Source organism: Pipra filicauda, unplaced genomic scaffold, assembly GCF_003945595.2.
Source record: "Pipra filicauda isolate LSUMZ 115617 unplaced genomic scaffold, ASM394559v2 scaffold93_size3172892_pilon, whole genome shotgun sequence".
Lineage (NCBI taxonomy): Eukaryota > Metazoa > Chordata > Aves > Passeriformes > Pipridae > Pipra > Pipra filicauda.
Window position 1 is genome coordinate 850,622 of NW_024105131.1, and position 21,247 is coordinate 871,868.

Consider the following 21,247-nt stretch of genomic DNA (forward strand, 5'->3'; position numbering starts at 1 on the left):
CTTATTGTCAAAGCATGAAAAAGCTCTTATGCTTTGCATTACTGTTTAAACAGGATTTTAACTAGGAAATGCAGAAACTTGTATTGAGTAGAGACCTCAGAGCAACAAGTGAGATTGCAAGAGGCGAATTACTCCTTGGGCTGAAAGACAGATGCTGTGACAGCCTAAAATCCTTGTAAATACTTATATACACTGACTGCTGATTCAGCAGATCCCAAGATGTAGTGATCTCTTTGAGGCTTCAAGCTCCTCTCTGAATATAGTTCTTACCTGTTTTCTCTGTTGTGCATTTGTCACCGCACTGAGCACAAATTCTGATGGCAAAAAGCCTTTTATTATTTACTTTCCACATCCCACTCAAAGGCAAGGTTCAAAGACCTCACCACTACCCAGGACAAACCAGTTTTTCAAGTCAGGACCTCAATGTATGACTGGTTGTACAGTGAATCATCTGATATGGGACTTTGGTCATAGTCTGATCTTGTAGAGGCACCTCACAAGAGGAAATGAAGGCTGTAAAATGAGAAGAAAAAGACTCAAAGTGAGAAAGGCTTGGCAGCGAAGGAAGAAAAAAAGCATTGTAAAACCAACTGTAGCTGCTTGGTATGTGTCAAAGGGGAGATGCTTTACTCCAGGTTCATTGCAGACACACTGATTTTTTTTTCTGCCAAAATATGCCTCTCCCTTTCCGGTTTCTTGTGTGAGACAGTGGGCAAAGTCAGCATGTTGTCATAGCTCCCCTGTTGTGTTGGGAAGCTGTGTGTGTTGCGTCAGAGGGTCCCACCCTGTGCTGCACCCAGGCTGTGCACTGATAACCCTGCTTTTCTAATCTGTAAGGAGGAGCAGTAAGTGAATGGGCTGTTGCAACTTCTTTACTGGGAAAAGCTTTTGAGCAGTTGAGAGTAGGGTATAAGCCGATCATCTAAACAGTTAGTGGAGGGGTAATGGGAGCAATTTCACATGCAGACAAATACCAGCAAAATTTCTCATGCCATTAGTGTCATTCATAAGCCTCTGCAATTATCTGCATGACCTTCGTACTTGTAGGTACAACTGCTAACATAATCTGTGCCATAATTGTGGCTTTTCCCTTCTGCAAGACATATAAAGAAGCACTGTGTAACCAGGAAATAAGAAATAGGCAACCCATACAGAAGATTATGCTGAAAATCTGTCACTTAGTGGAAACTGCTTGTTTGCTTTTAATTTTAGATGACATATTTTTGCTTTGGATACCATTAAATATAGACATGAAACATGCAGGAACTGTAGCAAATTCAGATAGATACTGAGTTTCTATTCATCAGCTGATTTAGCATCTTGAAATCTGGGATCTTACCAGAACTTGCTTGTGGTTATGTTCAACAGACATACTAAAAAAAAAAGAAAGAAAAATCTCAGAAGTTCTGGGTATTCGCACGTGAAAGGTCCTTGCCCACTGGCCTTTTTTGAAGAGCCAGTGTGAATGCTCATCTTGCTTCCTATATTATTATTGCCTTTGCACAGTTTCCCTCAGACATCTCTGACTGAATGCCTGGGCTAAGCATCTAATAGACAGCAGTGCTACAGCTCAGACTTTCCTTAATGAATATCTACTCAGTGCAAAGATTTATAGCTGTGTAGCTTTTGTACATAATGCTGCTTCCAAACTCCACTTATAATAAACTTAGTTTGGATGGTCTGATTGCAGACTTATCTTTTCAAATCCTATGTCATCTGTGATTCCCTTACTACCCTTTATGGTCCTTTTCGTACAATTTTATATGGCCCTTTAAACTTTTCTCATGATTCATCTGTGGTTGTGGCATCCCTCCATAAAGACAGCCACATTTCTCAACTTACTTATTTATTGAGTGTGTTAGATCTAAACCATACCACACAGATTTTTCTTCCAATCCTTATAAAATCTTTATTTCATGAGCGCAATTATATTTAGGAACATTCTCAGATTTAGGGTGAATATTGCAAAATAAGCCATTCAGACAGCCGATATCTAGAGTTATAATGAAGTATTATTCCAGAAAGGAGCTCAGAAAGTCAAAGGCAGATATAAAGCCACTCCTGAAAATGGGAATGGTTGTGTCTGTTTAAATATAATTAGTGAAAAGGAAGGGAGAGATTACATCACACCTTCATTAAAAAGCTATTTTAGAGAGCAGCTAGAGGAAGTTGTTTTAAATGTAGAGTAGGTGGGTTTTTTGTGGATCCTACACAAGCCACATTCTAAGTTACATATTTTTGTCACCATCTACAGGTGTGTTATACACTAACACTTTCTATTTTTTTCAAATACAGACAGCAGATTTGAGGAATGGGGACTGACACTGAAGATTGAAAAATGGGTTTGAGCTAAGAGGGCTTCATAAATTAGTTCTGATCAGTGTGTCCTTAATCTCTTACATCATGTTCACCTCCAAAATAAAGCTTCTTTTTTATGACAAACGCAGAGAGACCTGTGTCTGACCCTCATTCCTACAAGGATTGCTGTATGGGGCTTCTTCAGAAAATAGGCTGATAGAAAAAACAGAGCAATGATACCTTTATTTTTCCCTCAAGATTCCTAGTTGGAGGGACACAGAAGAAAATAGACAAGACATAAATCAAAACTAATGAAATAAGCTTATTGCCTTGACTTCTGGAATGAATCTAGCTCCTGTTGCTGAGAGATATCCTGCATCTGATGCCAGAACTGGGATAGCTGCACTTGGGTTCACAACACTTCTGAAAACCTACACAGCAGGATGCTTTGTGCACCACAGCGCTCAGGTTCCTGGGATCCTGACTTGGTAAGGAAGAGGAAAAGGATCTGAAGTAGATACTCAGAGGGAGAAAATGCTGGCAGATTCCTTACCCCTCCTCTGCCAGTATAAAGCAGACCCATCCCTTTATGCCGGTTGAACATTTGAAGTGGCAGTTGTGAACATGACTGAACAAATGCTGGCAATGATCCCCAGGCAGTGAAAGAGTAAACCCTGCAATGTAAAGCATTAAGAAATACAATAATTTCCACCTCTTAAAAGCAGGTCTGTAAAATGCTTTTATGCTCACTTCTCTTTCTCCTTAAACTGACTTTTGCTGCATTATTTACTTTTGAGGTGTAGGACAAGTAGTGGGATTATGGAGAAGTACAAATCACCATGACACAATAAGGGTCTGGAGACTCAGTGATAACACCTGGTAGTGCTTCCCCAATGCTCTGGTTAATATTTACCCATGGCAAAGGAACTATTTAATCGCCGATAACTTGGTCATAATTTTTGCTTTCAGTAGCAGAGCATGGTGTATTTGACATGGTTTGAGAGGTTTTCTGAAGACACAAACCCAACTTTTATATCAAGGTCAAACTCTTAGGAAACCTTCTGCAGTGCTCGTTTTTGTCTCAGCTTGTTGAAAATGGCGGGTGTAAGCAGTTGCATGAAGTATTCCATGTTCATCTTCAACTTTTTATTTTGGGTAAGTTGATGTTTAAACTGTTATTAGCGATGTATGAAATGTGTTCACCATTATTTGAATGCTGTAGTTAAAGGAATTGTAAAGAAAATAGAACATAAGTGGAACCAGAGTATGATTCTAAATCAGAGAGGGGAGAATATGTTTAAGTTTTGCCTTTCCCTTTGTCTTTTTCCTTCTAAATACCTTTCCTTACATATTCAAAAGTAGACAAGCCACAAGTCTGTCTCCCTGTTCATATTGTGCCCCTCATGTCAACAGACATTACTCTTCTCAGAAGATAACAGACTTTCCACTTACAGTTCTCTTTCTTTTATTGTCTGCTTCTTGCATCCAAATGGTATGATCTTGAAAATGTAGTTGCAACAGAAGATGTGGAAAATTCACTTGATTTTTTTAGCCTCCTAATTGATAAATGGTTTTCATATCTTTCTTTTTGGTTCTTTGCTTTACATTCAGTACATAATTCGTTTCTGGTGGTGGACAGTAAATGTTTGTAAGATGGTATGAGCTGGCAGTATTACCAAATAGCTGTATCAAGGCTGATACAGCACAGGGCAGCAGGCAAATTTCTAGTGTTATTTGAACCATATTTGTGTATTTATGACATCTCAGCTGGTTTGCAAGAATTTCAAGTCCTGGAAGCTCTGGAAAGGTTCGAATTAAAGAACATTTCTCTCATGGTTCAACCTCACTCAGATTTCCTGACAGAGATTTGTCAGGTTCACCAGAGGTTCACTGAAACCATGGTCTCAAGTTGTGCCAGGGGAGGTTTAGGTTAGATATTAGAAAGAATTTCTTTGCAGAGAGGGTGGTCAGACATTGGAATGGGCTGCCCAGGGAAGCGGTGGATTCTCCGTCCCTGGAGATTTTTAAAAAAAGACTGGATGTGGCACTTAGTGCCATGGTCTAGTAACCACAGTGGTAGTGGATCAAGGGTTGGACTTGATGATCTCGGAGGTCCCTTCCAACCCAGCTGATTCTATGATTCTATGAAATCAGAAGTGGAACTACTAGCAACATTATGGGCTTCGCCTCAAGAGATTTTATACAAGTTGAAAGGTGATACCATTCAAAAGGGACCACAAAGAGTAGCCCTGGAAAATTTGTGGCTAGCCAAAATTAGAAGAATTAACAAAATTCTTTTATAGTTTGTGGACCTTACAAAGAAATTCCTGACAGGGCAGCAATGGTTTGGACTGTCTCCCCCATTTTCTCCCTCCACCTCTATAAAGGCAGATTGAAGATATCTGACATTTGTGTTGAAGTTTTTCTGCAACAGTACTTACAAAAATCCGTACATTTCTAAATTGGAATTCCTGCCCCTCAGAAGTTTTTCCTGTTGTTGTGGTTTGACCCTAGCCAGCAACCAAGTACCACATAGCCACTCACTTACTCTCTGACCAATGGGAATGGGGAGAGAATCAGAAGAGTAAAAGATAGAAAACTCGTGAATTAAGACAGTTTAGTAGGGAAAGCAAAAGCTGTGCACGCAAGCAAAGAAAAAAATAAGGAATTAATTCACTGCTTCCCATGGGCAAGCAGGTGTTCAGCCACCTCCAGGAGAGCAGGGCTCCATCACATGTGACAGTTACTTGGGAAGACAAACACCATCACTCCAAGCATCCCCCCTTTCTCCTTCTTCCCCCCATTTTATATGCTCAGCATGATGCCATATGTTACGGAATATCCCTTTGGTCAAGTGGGGTCACCTGTCCTGACCGTGTCTCACATCTCCGTGTTATCAACCCTGTGTTCAGCACAAATCCAAAACACAGCCCAATACTAGCCACTGTGAAGAAAATTAACTTTACCCCACCCAAACTCAGCATACCTGTTCACATTCACCTGTATTTACTGTAAGCTAAAACAGGGGCAAATGTCTCAGACTAGCATTAGGAAAGTTCCAAACTACTTCTGAAATGAACATTTGAATAATGCCCCATGCCTCCAGCATTGGTTTCCTAGGGAAAAAAAGAAGGGGGCGTGATCCTGGGGAGTCTTAAAAGTAGCATGTGTGAAACAAACTTCCTATCTTTATGCCAAAGTTGGAAAATCCATACTGTATTCTGAGGAAGAATATGCTGAGAGCATTTGCTGTGCATGTGACTGCCTGGATGGAACAGACAAGGGTAGGAATGCAGCTGTAGTTAATTATTTTAAGGGAAGGTGTTTAGCACTATCACGATAGGGAAGAATGGAAGAGAGGAGGACAGGCATGCAGCCATATTTAGATTTTTTAAAGGATGGTGTTTAGCACTATCAAGATTGGAAAGAACGGATGTGGTGCAAACAGGAAAATGGGCTTAAGGAGTACAATGGTTCACATTTCTGTCTCTAATTCCTGGAAATCATTAAATTGCTGTAGCAAGGTAGAGGGAACAGTGATTACTCTGCATCCACTGGTGTCACAGCTGCTCTCTCTACTGCACAAAGCAGTTGACAAGTGGAAAATTACAGACAGTGGGAAATGAAGGTTACTTCAACCTTAACTAGATAAAAATGACAGTTGCATATTTACCTGGTGTCCTTTCAGTTTACACCCTTTGCAATCTCTCTGGGAGTGTCCCCTCTTAGAAGGCTCAGGAATGGGCTTCCTAGCCTTCTGATGCCTTTTTCTAAGCAGCTCTTACAGCATCACACTAAGTGTGTAAGTCCTGGAATAGTCTAAAATAGCTCTGCAAAGTGACTATGGCTTCACTACATGACATGTGTCCCCTGGGAACCTACAGCCCCATGAGCTCATGCTGGGCTCTAGCATATCAATAGAGTTTTGCATCTTCCCAGTTTGGTGAAAAATAGCTGACCATGGGTTTTTTAAGATCTGTACTTTGGAGGTGAGTGCCTATATGGAGTTTCTAATAGTCCTTAAATTAATCCTTGTCACTTTTGTGCATTAAACCTCACACATATGTCAGATGCTTCCTATTTCGCTTCTTCAGAGTTTGCAGGATATCCAGTCTCACCTGCTGCCTCTATTGTGTCAGCTTCTGCTATGCCACATCACAAAAAATTGTAGAATTACCTTGGTTTTTTCACTAAATATTGATATGTAATGCCAATTTGAGGCAACATGATTTTTAACAGAGTAACTTTGATCAGTTGTTTGTACTGGACTTGCAGTTCCACCTACAAACAAAGTGGCCCCTTTCCCTAACCTTACATCTGAACATCTCGATTCCTGGAAGTAGCAAAGAAGCTTAGCAGGTATATTGAGCCATAGACTGCATTCTCTGTAAAACCTTCCTAGTACTGTTAATTTTAGGTATCTCAAGGAAGTGTTCCAGTCAAATGTTTTCCTGAACAGAAGCAACCTTGTAGAAAGCTTCTCCTGATACCCTTGAACTGCCTGAAAAGTGTGTGCCAATGGAGGGAATTCCCTATAGGTTTGGTATTTTTGTGTATGAGAAGTGCAGAGTCTTGATATACTGGTGATCCAGAATCACAGCAGGCTCATCTGAGGGGATATTAATTTAACTAGGCTGTATTTCTTTGTCAGGCCAAGACTGAAGGGCTTGAGAAGAGAAGGATCAATCAAATTTGATAGACAGCAGTCTTGTTCCTGTTCAGTTCATAAGACTGAGATAAGATCACTGATTCCTTATCAAGAGTTGAGGCAAAACTACAATAGCCATCTAGTTTTGGGAAAATGGGTGAGGACCTTTGCAAAGACACTAATTTTATTCCGTCAGAAAATACTGGTTTCGTTAAAAGTGAAATTTCTTGATATGAAAGTTTCTTTAGTTAAACTTTATTTTAAGAAGACTTAAAAATTAAGATAGAGTGTTCCAGCAAACTTGAAATGTTCAACTTGGACTCTTTGGGAACAGACCATTTTTATTTGTAATTCCAAAACTTTTCTCCGCGTATTCTTATACACTTTGTATATTATGAAAATAAACAGAAACAAAACGTTAAGATTTTAATGAAATGGAACATTTTTTATCAGACTAAACCATCTCTATTTATAAAATTAAAATATATACACTGCTTACTAAAATTTTGATTTATAAGTGATGTTTCTTCTTTTGCGTGGAGGAAATAGATACCGTAGTATTCCCATCTGACTGGTAAGTTCCTGTACATTTAGCTATATTTACTTCTACTACTGTGCTGTATTTTTATGGGAGGTCCTACATAACAAGAAAGGCGGTGTGCCAAATTCTGTTTGGATTTGTAGCAAAAGATGCATCAGTGGAAATTTTCACATTAGCGAGCCCATGTTGTCTGACGGATAGCCACACAGTGCTGCTGAACAAGACCCAAAAGTAGAGTTATATGATACAATCAGTTTCTAGGCAGATTCAGTGGGATTCACAAGGTTTCATTGGGAGCTCTAGTTAAATTTGATAATGTTTTATAGCTGTCATTGATTGTACAGCTTTCCTTTTCGTGTTTAAAAGGTACTTACAGGAGCTTTACTTAGAGTAGGAAAATATGTGGTACTCATGTCTAAGTGCTGGCTCTGTTCCATATTAAATAATCTGCTAAAGTCATTATAGTCTTTGATGCTGAATATTATATGAAAACTTTTGAGGGGAAAATATTTTTAAAGAAAAATGATCTAAAAGACATAAAAATAATTATTTTAATTCTAAAAGGTTAAGAATAGTCCCAGCCTTCATGGAAAACTCATAACAACATTTCAGGGCAATTTATGACTTCAGTATTAATGGCATACAGGAAGATAATTCTAAATATTACTAATCTCTGATCCTCAGTGATCTCTCTTTCCTACCAATCGTCTCAGTAGGCACAATTCTTACTCCTCATTAGCCTCTTAAAAACCTGTCTCCAACATCTAATAAAGAGAAATTTTGTGTTAGAATCGTGATGAACAAGGTTAGGAATAGGGTGACTGTTGTACAGTGGAGTAGTACCTCAACAAATAATGAAACAGGAGCTCAATTAGTGATGGGGTAATGTATCTGGACCTGGGATTCATCTTCCCTGACTTCAACATCTTTAAGCAAGTCACTCTGGTCTAACATTCACATGTACATGACCAGGTATGGTTGTTTTCTGTAAAAATATAATGGAAATAATTACTACTGGCATTTTACGGGGACTATTCTAAGGACTGGAGATGGCCAGATACTGCTGCATTGGAAACAGCAGAAAAACTTTATTTAGAACTTTTCCTGGTAGTTTTACCATAGAGAATATGTCTCTAGATATGTGTCCTGAATAAATCTAGAAATAACATTTATGCAAACATCCCTTGTCAAATCTCACATTTGCATTATACAAGAAATGTTGTTTACAGACATGTTATATACATACAATAGCAATTTATATTCCTCTCGGATCTGACAGAATTTCTGTGTGCTTCCCAACCACGTGTATAAATCATCAAGGAAATGTGTAGTCCTCTGAGGTAGAAACGTCAGGGATTTGGTGCATACCTTAAGATCCAAATTTTCCTGCCTATGAATCAATATTCTATGCTCCAGCAATTCATGTTTCTTTCACTTTGCCAAACAAATGATTTCAGAAGTTTGGACAGCATCTGGTGCAATTTGGATATTGAACGTTACTAAAAATTGTTGACTTTTCTAACTTGTCTTTGTTTTCTCCTGCAGTTGTGTGGTTCCATTATTCTGGGAGTCTCCATATGGATACGTGTTAGCAAAGATGTTCAGCAGGTAAATGCATGCAGTCATACCAGCACCATGTAAAATGTGGAAGCTACTACATAGATTTCAATTTACCACCTTCATTTCCAAAAATTTTCTATGTTTTTGTTGAGGCGGTTTGTGTGGGTAAAGATTAATGTATTTTATGATGTTAAGATTAAACAACATGGTGCAGGCAGTCAGATAAAGTGATTGATGCAAGCAGAGATATGTGACTACAAGAAGTGTCTGCTAGTATTATTAATGTAGTTTCATGCAGATGCACACAGATTTCTGCTTGAAAACATGTGTCTCTCTCCCTTAATGGAAACTAATGATGTTATTGATTTCAGTGTTAGAATAATGAGGAGCCATGCAGCTCACAGATTTTCAATGTTTTTCCCTATTAGAATAGTATAGTCATATATATTCCTAGGGTTTCTTCATATATTTGTAGGGGATATTTTTGCCTCTCAATAACACAATTCTTATTTCCTTAGTAACTGCAACTTTGAAAGAGAGCAAGGATTTTTCTCTATTTTCAACAGCTCCTTAAAAACACCGTATCCTTCCTCCCTCATATTTATATAGAAAGAATTTTAGTTACCCAAAAATCTTTACTTAGAATTCATAGAATCATAGAATCATAGAATCAGCCAGGTTGGAAAGGACCTCTGAGATCATCAATCCAACCCTTGATCCAACACCACTGCAGTTACTAGACCATGGCACTAAGCGCCACAATCCAGTCTCATCTTAAAAACCTCCAGGGACAGACAATCCACTTGGTTCATGATGACATTGTGTCACTGGGTAAATTAAGTCATGGTGGAGAGCTCTGCCATTCTGTCCTGTGGAGGAGGAAGAATAACAACTTTCACTCCTCAATCAGTATTTTGCTAGAAGCTAAAATTGCCATACTTGCTAGTTGACAGTCTCTAGAATGATGGCTCAGATGGTACAATGGAGCTTGGAAAACCACAACCACTATTATAATTTCTTATTTTTTGAGAGATCTCCTATTCAGAAAAACATACTTAAATGTGTGACAAACTACTTTCCTGAAGTGCCACTTAGTATTCCCCAAAAATCTGTGAATTAAAAGTAGGGACCAAAATTGAAAGAATTTTCTCACTATTTTGCTTCCAGGCAGGCAAAGTTCCCATTCAAAACCAATGTATATTTCTCCTGAGTAATAATTGAGCAGAGCATAAGTATTTGGCTGTAGATGAATAGAGCTTTCTAAGAATAAATAACTTGGAAGGGGAAAGAACAACACATTCTTCAAATTATACTTGTCGATATACCTTTGCAATTATCAGAAGACAAATGTGACAATTTCCAGACATTTTTGCTAATCTTGGCACCAGTCACACTGGAAAACATTCTTTGAATGTTTTCCTCTATTTTGGCCTTTGACCTTAGCCAGTCCTGTGGGAACTGAATAATTTGATATTTTATAATATTGAGGTATATGAATTGTTTAGTGAACATCCCACACATCAAAATAGAGTCCTCATCTCTGAGGGTAATATTAGAGATCATGCCTGAGGAAAAAAAAAGGAAAAAGAAAGCTCCTTTGGAAAATACATCTATTTCTGTAATATATCCAGCACTGCTCTGAGAAGTGTTCTCTCAGGAACAGCCACAGACTATGTTCCTGGCCTTCTAATGACAAACAGAGGTTTTGAGATAATCAAGTTTGCTACTTCCACTAAAAAGCAAAGATTCATCAACTGAAAGCCAACCGAAAACCACTTTAAAGACAAGACATTTTTATTTACTCGGTAAGTTGACTTTCATCTTGTGTAGAAACAAAGATTGTGAAAAGCCAGGTTCTACTGAGCTCCCCACTAAAACATTTAAGAAGGTAGCATTAGACCTTTGTTTATTTATGAATTTCTCTGTGGTTGCCAGACTGTTCACTTATCAGTTATGAAGTGATTATCTTGTTTTGGGGGATATAGATATTTTTAGGAGGACCTTCTTGTAGTTGAAAGACTTTTTTCCTCTCATTTCAGGAGCTGGAGATAAACAGCAGCGCATTCGCAGCGGTTGATCTGCTGATTGCCGTGGGCTCCATCATTATGATCCTTGGGTTTCTGGGGTGCTGTGGTGCTGTAAAGGAGAGCCGGTGCATGCTGCTTTTGGTAGGAAAGAAAAACATTTGTCTACCTTTAACAGGCCACAGCTACATTTGATGGATAAAGTCCTTGCAAGTAGTTATCAAATGAGGATGGGAGCCTTTTAGTTTAACCAAAAGCACTTCTATGATCATGTGTTATCATTGCTTACCTTGAGCTTGAGCCTCTTCTGAATTCTAGTGTGGTAAAAATGATGGGTAGACTCATCAACAAGATGAGAGGGTCCAGAGAGACTTGAGCTTTTTTTCCATCCAGCTATCACCAAAGTTCCCTCCATTAATCCTCCCCCACTACCTATCCCATTTAATTTCAAAAATTCCCAGTTGCTCCCTTTGCTGGTCCACCTAGAATGTCCTCTGTGTCCTCCTGCCCAACAACTTTCACATACACATTGCCCATCTTGGCACCGCTCTGGTGTGCACCTTGTTATGATCACCAGCTGCGCACACTCTGTCTCAAGCACCTCATTTTCTTATCACCAAAGAAGAAATAACTGGAGCAGCTCTGACTGGAATTGCATTCTACCTACATGGTTTTTCAAGCACATGAAAGATTAACGGTAATTTAGAAGAAATTATGTCATCTTGGTTGAAAGTACTATAGTTTCCTCCCCTTTTTGTTTTTTTTTCCTAGTTTTTTATTGGACTGCTTCTTATCCTGCTTCTTCAGGTCACAGGAGGTATTTTAGGAGCAGTGTACAGATCTCAGGTACAGAATTATTCTATATTTTCATTGATGTCTTCACAGAGTTTTATTTGTACCCCAAAAATAATAATATATTTTAACCTGCAGGTTGAGGCATCCGTTAACCTGACTCTAATGGCTAGTGTGGATGCACTGCAAAGCTCCTCACAAGATTCTAAAGTGTTTCAGGAGAAGTTCCAAAAAATTGAGAGAAAGGTAATTAAAAAGCAATAAAGGGCAGGGGTTGTTGCTGTCCGTTCCATCTCTGCTTCATTTTATGACTACTCTGCTGTAGATTTGAATTGCATTTCCTGGAAATGGGGAAAGGTCTGACTTAAAGGCAAGTTAAAACACTACAGAAGATGCTTCTGTTCTCTTGATATGACATGGTCTTTCTGTAATGATTTCTTTGTACAATAGTGTTTATAAGAGCAATGAAGTAAGGACACACAACATGCAAGTGAGACTGACAGTTAGCTAAACTCTTTCATGAGAAGGCTGCCTGCTCCTTCATTATAGCTTTCCCTTCTGAAGGAATATTGATCTTTCACCATGTCAAATAAGAACTATCCAGTACTCTTGAGGAAAGACTACTCCAGGGATGAGGAAAACTTCAGGAGTGTAGTTAATTTTGGAATATCCTATTGTCATTAAATGACACACCTTACTGTCTGAGAAGGGGGAAGAAAATACGATGAGAGATTTGTTTTTATTGTACTTATACTTTTCCTGGCTTCCCCCAGCTTCAAGACTCCAGCAGATGGACAGTTAGTGCTAGCTTGTTCCTAGGCATCACACAGAGAATACCCTTGAATCTCACTAATATCACCGACAGCGTAAACCCTTTCCCCTTCCACTAGTACAAGGATCTGTACTGCCACGGTCCGAGGCGGGATGGGGCCGTGACACAGCACAGATGGTTTCGGGAGACAAGGTAGGGTGCAAGTAGAATGCTTTATTGAGCCGTGCACCAGATTTTTTATCAGTTCAGGCGGGGAAAGGGCCAGAACATGGGGTGGAGCATGAGACAGACAAACGGGGGAACAAATCGGGATAGGGGCACAGGCAAAAGGGGGAGGAACGTGGAAGGGGCAAATAGTAGCTGTCTCCTCTCTGCAGCTTCTTCAGCCTATCAGAGAAGGGAGCGGGGAAGCAGGGAGCAGGCAAACTCGTGGCGAGCCCGGGCATGTCCAGGCTGTGCACTGTGTAATGTGAATACAATGAAACCACATAATAACAGTAAAGTCCATATAATAAAGTCCTGTCAATTGCTGTATGTCTTTCTCCACGCCTGGAACCTCTCCCATCCTGAATCTTGCTCCTTCACACTGTACATTGACAGAATGTTTGCTGTTTGATTTATTTTTTTAGTTCCTAATGGGTGATGACTTTGATGAATAGACTTACAGTTAATTCCTATGTTTTTAAATACTGCTGCACGAAAGAAAAAGAAGAAAGAAACAATATTTAGGTGTCTTATGTTACTTCCACTTCTTCTTCCTCATTCCACCCACAGTCCTGTCCTCTGCTTCTGACACAGCTTATTTCTTCTGATATAATAGGGAACTCCTTGGAGAGATGATTGAAGGGTGAGCAAAATAAAAAATACCATAATGACTGTATTAATTTTTAAATAGACCAGGACTGGTTTATTGTGTCCCGCAGCCTTTGCTTTTATACAAAATTATGTGAACATTTCCAGCTGCTTTTTAAAAAAGGGGGGACCTCAAACCCAGGTCTGCACCCCCGAGCTTTAGTGACTTGAATAAAGTGGAACATGAAACTGCACCTGGTTTAGGTTTCACAAACCCCAAATGGAGCCCTGGTCTCCTCAGATCATTTCTAATTTAAAGGGATAATGATCGTTCAAAGATCACTATTGTTTTTCTAGATTTTAGAGTTTTATGTGTCTGAATTTTATGTTTCCAGCCTGGTTTTTCAAGATGTGAAATGTGGATGTTACTGGAGCTGTTACTTACGTTCTGCAAGTATAAACTACAAAAAGAAGACTTGATTCTCAAAAAATAGTATACCCAGTGTTGTTCTATGTTCCAATTCCATTCTAGCATTGACAATTACTGGCTTTATAGTATGTTAATGTTTTTTGAGCACTTTATCATGAAAACCAGGTCTTTTTCCCCTATTTCTTTTCTTTTTTTTTGACTGGTATGGAAATCACAGAATCACAGAACACGCAGAGTTAGAAGGGACCCACAAGGATCATCGAGCCCAACCCTTAGCCTTGCAGAGGACCATCCCCAAGAGTCACACTAAATGTACAGGGTGTTTGCGACATACTAATTTGGGCCAATTTCCACATGGTAAAAGATAAAAGAAAATTTGTCCTTCATTGTTCCTCTCAGCTCACTCACCTACTCTCCTCAAACTGAATATCACTACTTTTTTCCTCATCTCCCCATTTCCTCCTTTCCGGCAGTATCAATGCTGTGGATTGCTGAATGGACCTGAAGACTGGGGAAACAATTTTAAAAATCCTTCTGGTAGCTATCAAATCTGTCAGTGTGAAGTAGAGAAGTCAGTGCAAGACCTCTGCTTCAACTTTCAAGGCAGATACGTCTATAAAACGGTAAGAAAAATGTAATGTTCCATCTTCTTTCCACAAAACCAAGTTTTAACCCAAGGTTGTCTTTGGTGACTGGCATAGTCAGCAGTTCTGTATCTTTCCAAAAAAGCAAAGTTTTGTTTTCTTTTCTTTACCCAGATGCCTCTGTGCCATTTGTCAAAAAATTACCGTGAATACATGAAATACTCTCCTCCTCCCTCTTCCTGGGATGCCTCAGCAGTCTGCAATGGTTACTATTGGTGAAAAAATATTGTGGCTGTGAGGCCAGGATGTACCTCTGGGTCAGAGTAGCATGTCAGCTACCTTTTGGCTCTCATTCCTACCTCAGAAGGTTATGTTCCCACCTAGGCTCATTCTGGTAGTAGATATGTTGACTCAGAGACTTTCAACTTGCTAAGGGATATTGAAAAATGAGCACATTAAATGCAAGACCTTTGGAGTTCTATAATCCTTTAATAAAACCCCCCACATTCATTTAGCAGGATCTGCTGGGAAGAAACCTTACATGTTATAGGCTTCATGACAACATACTTAAAATGTGATTTCCTACAACTATAGCCTTTTGAAAACTTTGTAACAATTAATAAGACATAAATATCTGATGACAGGCAACAAGAAAGAATACTAAAAAATTGGTAGGTGGACAGTAAAGATCTCAACTAGTTAATTTCAAGGTTTACCTGTCTCCTTACAAGGAAATTCGGGCTCTATGCATATGTAAAAAAAAAAAAAAAAAGAAAAAAAAGTCCACAGAATAATTTAATTTTTAGGATGCTAGTGGTGCAAAGTTTGCCAGTGTGCACCTACCATAAAGCAGATATTAGCTGATGTCCATTCTGGTTGTACACTTCTGTAAATGCACAGCTCTCTAGTCAAGTTCTGCCCAAACAGTAATTTCCTCCCTGTGTAGTCCCACAGAAGGAAACACTCTTTTAAAGCAAAGGAACAGTCTGGTTAAGTAGAGGATGCCAGAACCCAATCTAGAAACAAGATATATACAGAGAGGCTGTTTTGGCCACATTTTGGCCTTGGGCAAACCCTCAAAGGACACACGAGAAGCCATCCATGAAATTCAGCAGGTGCAAGATGTTGCTCACGTGAACTCAAAGATTTTATAGTTGTGTGAGATGCTAGTAGAGACATCCAACTCTTGTGATCTGGGAAAAAAAAGATTTGAAGATCAGTGCAGTTCTGAGTCAGCTTAAATGAGAGTGCTTTTCAGATGAACTAAAAGACATTAGTATTCTCCTTCTATTGTGAGGGAGGAAATAAAGTGAAAGAAGGTAACTATATTCAAGGGGAAGGCAGTTGTAGTGTTGTAGCAGTAATGTAATTTTGATGAATTTAAGCTGTACTTGGGTTTTGCTACAGTGTGCAGAAGTATTGTCAATGCCTGGAGAAAATGGAGTTATTGTAACAACAAATGTATGCATATATTCAAAAGGAGAGTAGTTCTGCATAGAACTTAAGTTATGATCACTCTCTTCCTTCCACCCTCAGCCCAAGACCACCAAACATTTGACAACATTAATTTTTAAGCCAGTTTTTATAACCAAATATTTTTAGTTGAGCCAAACTCTAATAATAAGCCTTCAAGTTTCAAATCCAAAGATCAGATTGGTGGGAAACTGAAGTTCTCTTTCAGATCTGGCATGGCTGCATTGGCTCTTCCCTAGCAGTGAATGATTATGAAGTGAAAGTAAGAACAAACACTTCTTTCCTTGTTAACCGAAAATCATGCAAACATTAGGCATTACAGCTGTATGTCTTTGTTTGAAACTTTACCTTTTTATGGTTGGCTACTAAATTTATCTTTGTATTTGGGAAGGCAATGACTAGATATCTTTCTCAGAGCATAAGGTACTGTGGCAGTTTGAGCCACATCAGAAATCCAGAATCCAATTTCCAGGCTTCCCCCCACCCCTTCCCACAACTTATCCCAACACTGGAGAGAAACTTTCAGGCCAGAGGCTTCTATAGGGGGAAGGGGAAGTATATACATTTACTTACACAAATAAATACTGTACAAACTAAAGGCAAATATATATATGTAGTATTACACTTCTATCAGTCCTTTAAGCCCCTCCCTTTAACTTTAGTCCAGGAGAAGCCTTTCAAGGCTGATATGTAACGCAGTCTCTCTCTCATGGGAGTGTTCAGGAACCTGAAACACTCCCTCACCAACCTCCAGCTGGTTGCTGAAGTCCTTTCTCCTCACGAAGTCCAAGAAGGTAGCTTTGAGTCCTTTCTCCTCGGTCCCATGTCAGTCTCTGCTGTGTCATTCTCTCTCTCTCAGTCTCATACCTCGGTTCGCTGTTGCTGTAGTGTAGCTTATCACAGAAGGCGTTTGGAATCTTCATTCCTCCAAATCAGTTTTTGGCTGCCCTCGGTCAGCTTCGGCAGGGCAACTCCCGAGCTCTTTTGGCCCGTCTCCAATTTCGCCTGGGATTCTTCTCCCTAGCGCCAAGTTGCTTCATTATCAGCCCGTCCACTTGGCTCTGCTTCAAAAGCTGAGCCTCTCCTCCACTTTACAGTGGAGGAAAAGAAAAGGCCCCCCTCCACAGCTTAACTGTAGAAAGGGGGGGGAAGAGGGCTGCAAGGCCTGCCTCTCTCCTCTTACCTCAGGTGCTGTGAGTCGCATCCCTCATAAACACTCACTCTAAATGTTGTTTCTAACTCTGGCCTAGGTAGAGTTGGGGGGGCCGCAGGGCTCCCCTCCCCCCCGGAGGGGGAAGAAGGAGCCTAGCCACCCCCTGGCCTTCTACACCTACACGCAGCAGACACCAACAGAAAAAAACCTGCCGGCAGCTTCCGGTGGCTGTGTATGTATGATTTTTAGCAGAAGCGAACAAGACAAGTGGTGATTGGCTCTCCAGGGAACACTGCCCTGGCACCCGATCACCTCAGAGCCCCCAATTCCCGGGGGGACCATCTCAAACCATGACAGGTACACATAGCTGTGATTTTGTGTTCATTAGCAACAAGCCAAAGTAAATTCAAATAACCTTTCTTTAACACAGAGTTAAAGAGAGAAAGCATGGGAGAGTTATTTTAGCAGATGCACTCCTAGTATTGGGATAATATTAGGATAATATTGCTTATCTGTAATTAATCATTTTGTCTTATTTTCAGCCTTGTGGAGAAGTGATTATCAAATACCTTAAAGACCATCTGGTCATAATTATGGGGATCGCCTTTGGACTGGCTGCTATTGAGGTATGAGAGTACACCATTAAAGTATTTAGTAGCTGACAAGCAATATGTTCTACTTAGAAATACATTGGGACTGGGATTAAAACACCTGGCTTGCTCAATTAATAGTCAAGGGAAAACCGGCTCTCATCTTTGCTATAATCTTACTGTTATTTCATATAAACAGTATATGGCTGCTGTGCTGTGAACTTCAGGTGAGATCAGACCACCCTGCTGCCTGTGCAAGCTTATCACATGGGAATATTTCTGCAAAAAAATTGACAGTCCTGCAGCCAGGCTGTGCCTTGATAGTGAGACTGGTGGACAGACGGGCATGTGCATATATAGCGCCAGAAGACATAAAGCAGAATAGGCAGACTTTTCCTCCTCTTTCTCTTATTTGTGTGAGGAAAAACTCATCTCGTAAGAAAACTTAGCCCCTAAACTACATATTTGTATCATGGAGAAATTGTAGAGCTAAATTATAATTCTGAGGCATACTTTAGCCATCGAGATGGTGCATGAATGTGTCTGAGTGCACACTTGTGACACTCCATGCATGTGTATAAAAAAATTCAGAGTATGTGAAGTGTTTATTTTAATTGCCTCATCATACACTGAAGAATAACATGCACAATTTTCTCTGAAGAGGGGAGGAAAATAGGTGAGGTTATCCAGTCAGCTACTTGATTTGGATTTGATTAGGAGAAAATAACAAAGAAATGGGATTTCATCATGTTGCTTTCTTTGGTCATTTTTTCTCTTTTCACTCTTCCTCCTTGGTTTCCCTCCTCCCCCACTCCCCATCAGTGGATGTTTGAGAGAAAAGCACAAATGACAAAGATTGCTGTGCAGTGTTCATTCTGTTATTCTAAGTAAAAACTTCTTAACATTATTGGCAGAGGATTGCTCCTTGTGGTAGAAGAGTGGGCAAGAGCCCCAACTCAAAAATACACTTCCAGGAAAATAATAGTAAGCAGGGAAGAGTTACGTAGCTGCAGGACTGGGAGCAGACAGGCCACCAACTTCTTACTTGGCACAGACTTCATGGCATCTAAAAAGCTATATGTGGCAGGTCAGATCTCTCAGTCATATACTGGCTTTGGGGGAAAAATAGGTGAAATACACCAATGTTAAAAGGCCTTAAAAATATAATAAAAGTGTAAAATTACACCTGTATCCCTAAGGCAAGTTATAAGTCACTTTGCTCTAGTTACTGCAGTTATGTGAGTTGTAGCCTTTAGTTCATTGGCCATCATTCTTTCTTGTTCTCCAGTTGGCGTTTTCTGTGGTGGCTGCCTCTCCCAATCATAAAAGGATTAGAAAACAACTTGAATAAACAATATGAGCCTCAGCTGGTACAAATTGTCAGCTGGCAATTTATACTTGATAAACATTTAGCCTTTCCAAAGATATTAACTTATTATGTCTTCTCAAGCAATTGCAAATCAAAGGCCACATGCATAACAACCTCTCTTCTCTGGAAAACCCCAGATAAAAAGAAGGGCCCTTCCCCTCTCTACCTGCTCCATTATGCCACTTGTGGGCTGTTACTGGTTTCAGCTCACCCTATTAGTGGAAATGATACTGAAAAGAAGGGCCCAGTTTCACCTGGGCGCAAGTGAAAATACGAGCATGCCCTGTCAGTTTATTCCAGCTGTGAGTCCATCCCCTTGTCTTAGCTGCACCCCTGTGTTACATATCCTCTTCTCTACCTCTTCCTTAAGTAAATTAAGTATGCTGGTGTTCATGTCTTCATAAATGTCAATTGGATGCTTTCCACTTTTGTGGAACACCTTCACAGACTGGTTAATTCTAAATCTGGAAGGAAACTTTCTGATCTTCTGATCTCACCAGCTGTCTGTCACAGGTTGTGGAATTTCACCCAGTAATTCCCACCACAGGAGGTGACCCTGCTGAATTTTCTATTCTAAGTAACACCTTCTTCAGTGGAATCAGTGTTTCTATCCCAAATCTATTACTGATGAATATAAAATGTTGGTTCCATGATCATTTGCAACTCAAAATGGTGGGGTATGTGTATAAATGTGTACCTGTATACAGTAGGCACACACATATGTATACCTGTATCCATAACACTTTGCACATATATTTACAAAAAAGAGAGTGACAGTGGAAAAGAAGAAAGATTTCAAAGGGAAATTGTCGGGGTTGACATCAAGTCTGTCAACAACCTGGCATTTATCGACAAAGCAGTGGACATAAACCAGATTACAGTATATCCCTGAAAGGAGGAGAACACAGCATGCAAAAGAATGTGGGCAACTTTCAGATAGGAAGAAGATGGAAGACAGAAATGGACTTCCTGTACTTTCTGCAAGTCAGGATGACTCAACAAAAGCTGTGTTTACTATTTTGCAACCAATCCTGGTGTGTGTATACATGAAAGTACCAATAGCAGGTTGACATGTGTGATATGTGAAAAGTATAAATATTTGCAACCTGTTACAATAAAGTGATTACAGCCTTCTTGTAATCCTGTCCCTGCTTTGGAAGAAGATTCTGTGTCGCATTGGCTGTCCCCAACTTTAACAGCGACAGGAAATGACCCTTAGAATACCCAGTGAAAATTCCTCTAACTTTATTAGAAAAGAAAATACTGAATTTTTGTCTGAATTTCTTGAACTTCTTAGTAATTGCTGCTCTTTTACAGCTACCGACTGCATTTTAAACACCCAGAACTACAGGATTTCCCAACCACAGAGGCAATCTATTTTTTAAACAAATGAAACTTCTCCACCATGTCTGCAGTCTTACCTATGGTACATACTGCCTTCATTAAAGTGGTTCTATTCTGTAGTCATGTTCTTTAAGAGTTACATTGGAAAAGATCATCTTCTGCATAACAGATTTAGCCTACATGTAAATCCAAGATATTTGCAAACAAAATATTCCTGCTGTGTATCAGTTGTATCCTGGGATTTCCAGAACAGCCAAGTAATACCAGAAATGTCTTTGTTTTCCAGATTCTTGGTTTGGTGTTTTCTATGAGCCTCTACTGCCAGATCCAGAGAAAATGAAACTGTGGAAGTGTCAGAATGACATCACCAGCCAAATAGAAACAGTTCTAGATAGAAGGATATTTGGCTTGTCACATTCAGATAATTATATGCATGATCCAGGCAGCTGTTCTGATGAAAACAGCAGCCCTTGCATATGTGGATGCTTCACAATTTTCAAAATGACCTCTTTATACTTCATAAGGCTTAATTATGTTAATATGATTTTTTATTTGCAATAAACATCTTTGTTTATGTTTCTGGGGTGTTTATTTTGTCCGAAGACAATATTTAATTCACTTTGAGATGCCGAGTTCACCATGCAGTGTGCCCACACAGGTGTTACACCACCCATAGCAATCACTGTAAGCAGCTGCAAACCATTATGCAGTGGCTGACTGCTCTGGGGAACTCAGGCCCCCAGGCAACTTTGCTTGTGGGGCAAGGTGTTTTCATTAAGAGAGTCATGGGTCCGTTTGACATTCGATATGGTCAGTGTTTTGTTACTTGTGAGAAGTGCAGGGACTAACTTGTCTCCAAATAGGAAAGCTGTGTTTC

The 21,247-nt window shown here is 39.7% G+C and overlaps 1 protein-coding gene and 1 long non-coding RNA gene across 2 annotated transcripts; one reads left to right on the forward strand and one right to left on the reverse strand.

Moving 5' to 3' along the window:
* The first annotated feature begins 3,326 nt into the window (after positions 1-3,326).
* TSPAN8 (tetraspanin 8) lies at positions 3,327-20,927 on the forward strand. The gene is made up of 8 exons (XM_039391339.1): positions 3,327-3,453; positions 9,033-9,095; positions 11,096-11,215; positions 11,843-11,917; positions 12,002-12,109; positions 14,331-14,480; positions 17,610-17,693; positions 20,657-20,927. Exons 1-8 carry the CDS (start codon positions 3,394-3,396, stop codon positions 20,708-20,710), a joined length of 714 nt encoding a protein of 237 aa, XP_039247273.1. The 5' UTR covers positions 3,327-3,393; the 3' UTR covers positions 20,711-20,927.
* Positions 14,911-17,214, reverse strand: LOC120325333. Its single transcript, XR_005567271.1, has 3 exons — positions 17,098-17,214; positions 16,663-16,934; positions 14,911-15,634 (listed from the first exon to the last, which is right to left on the reverse strand). It is a non-coding gene; the product is annotated as an uncharacterized LOC120325333 (long non-coding RNA).
* Positions 20,928-21,247: the final 320 nt, after the last annotated feature.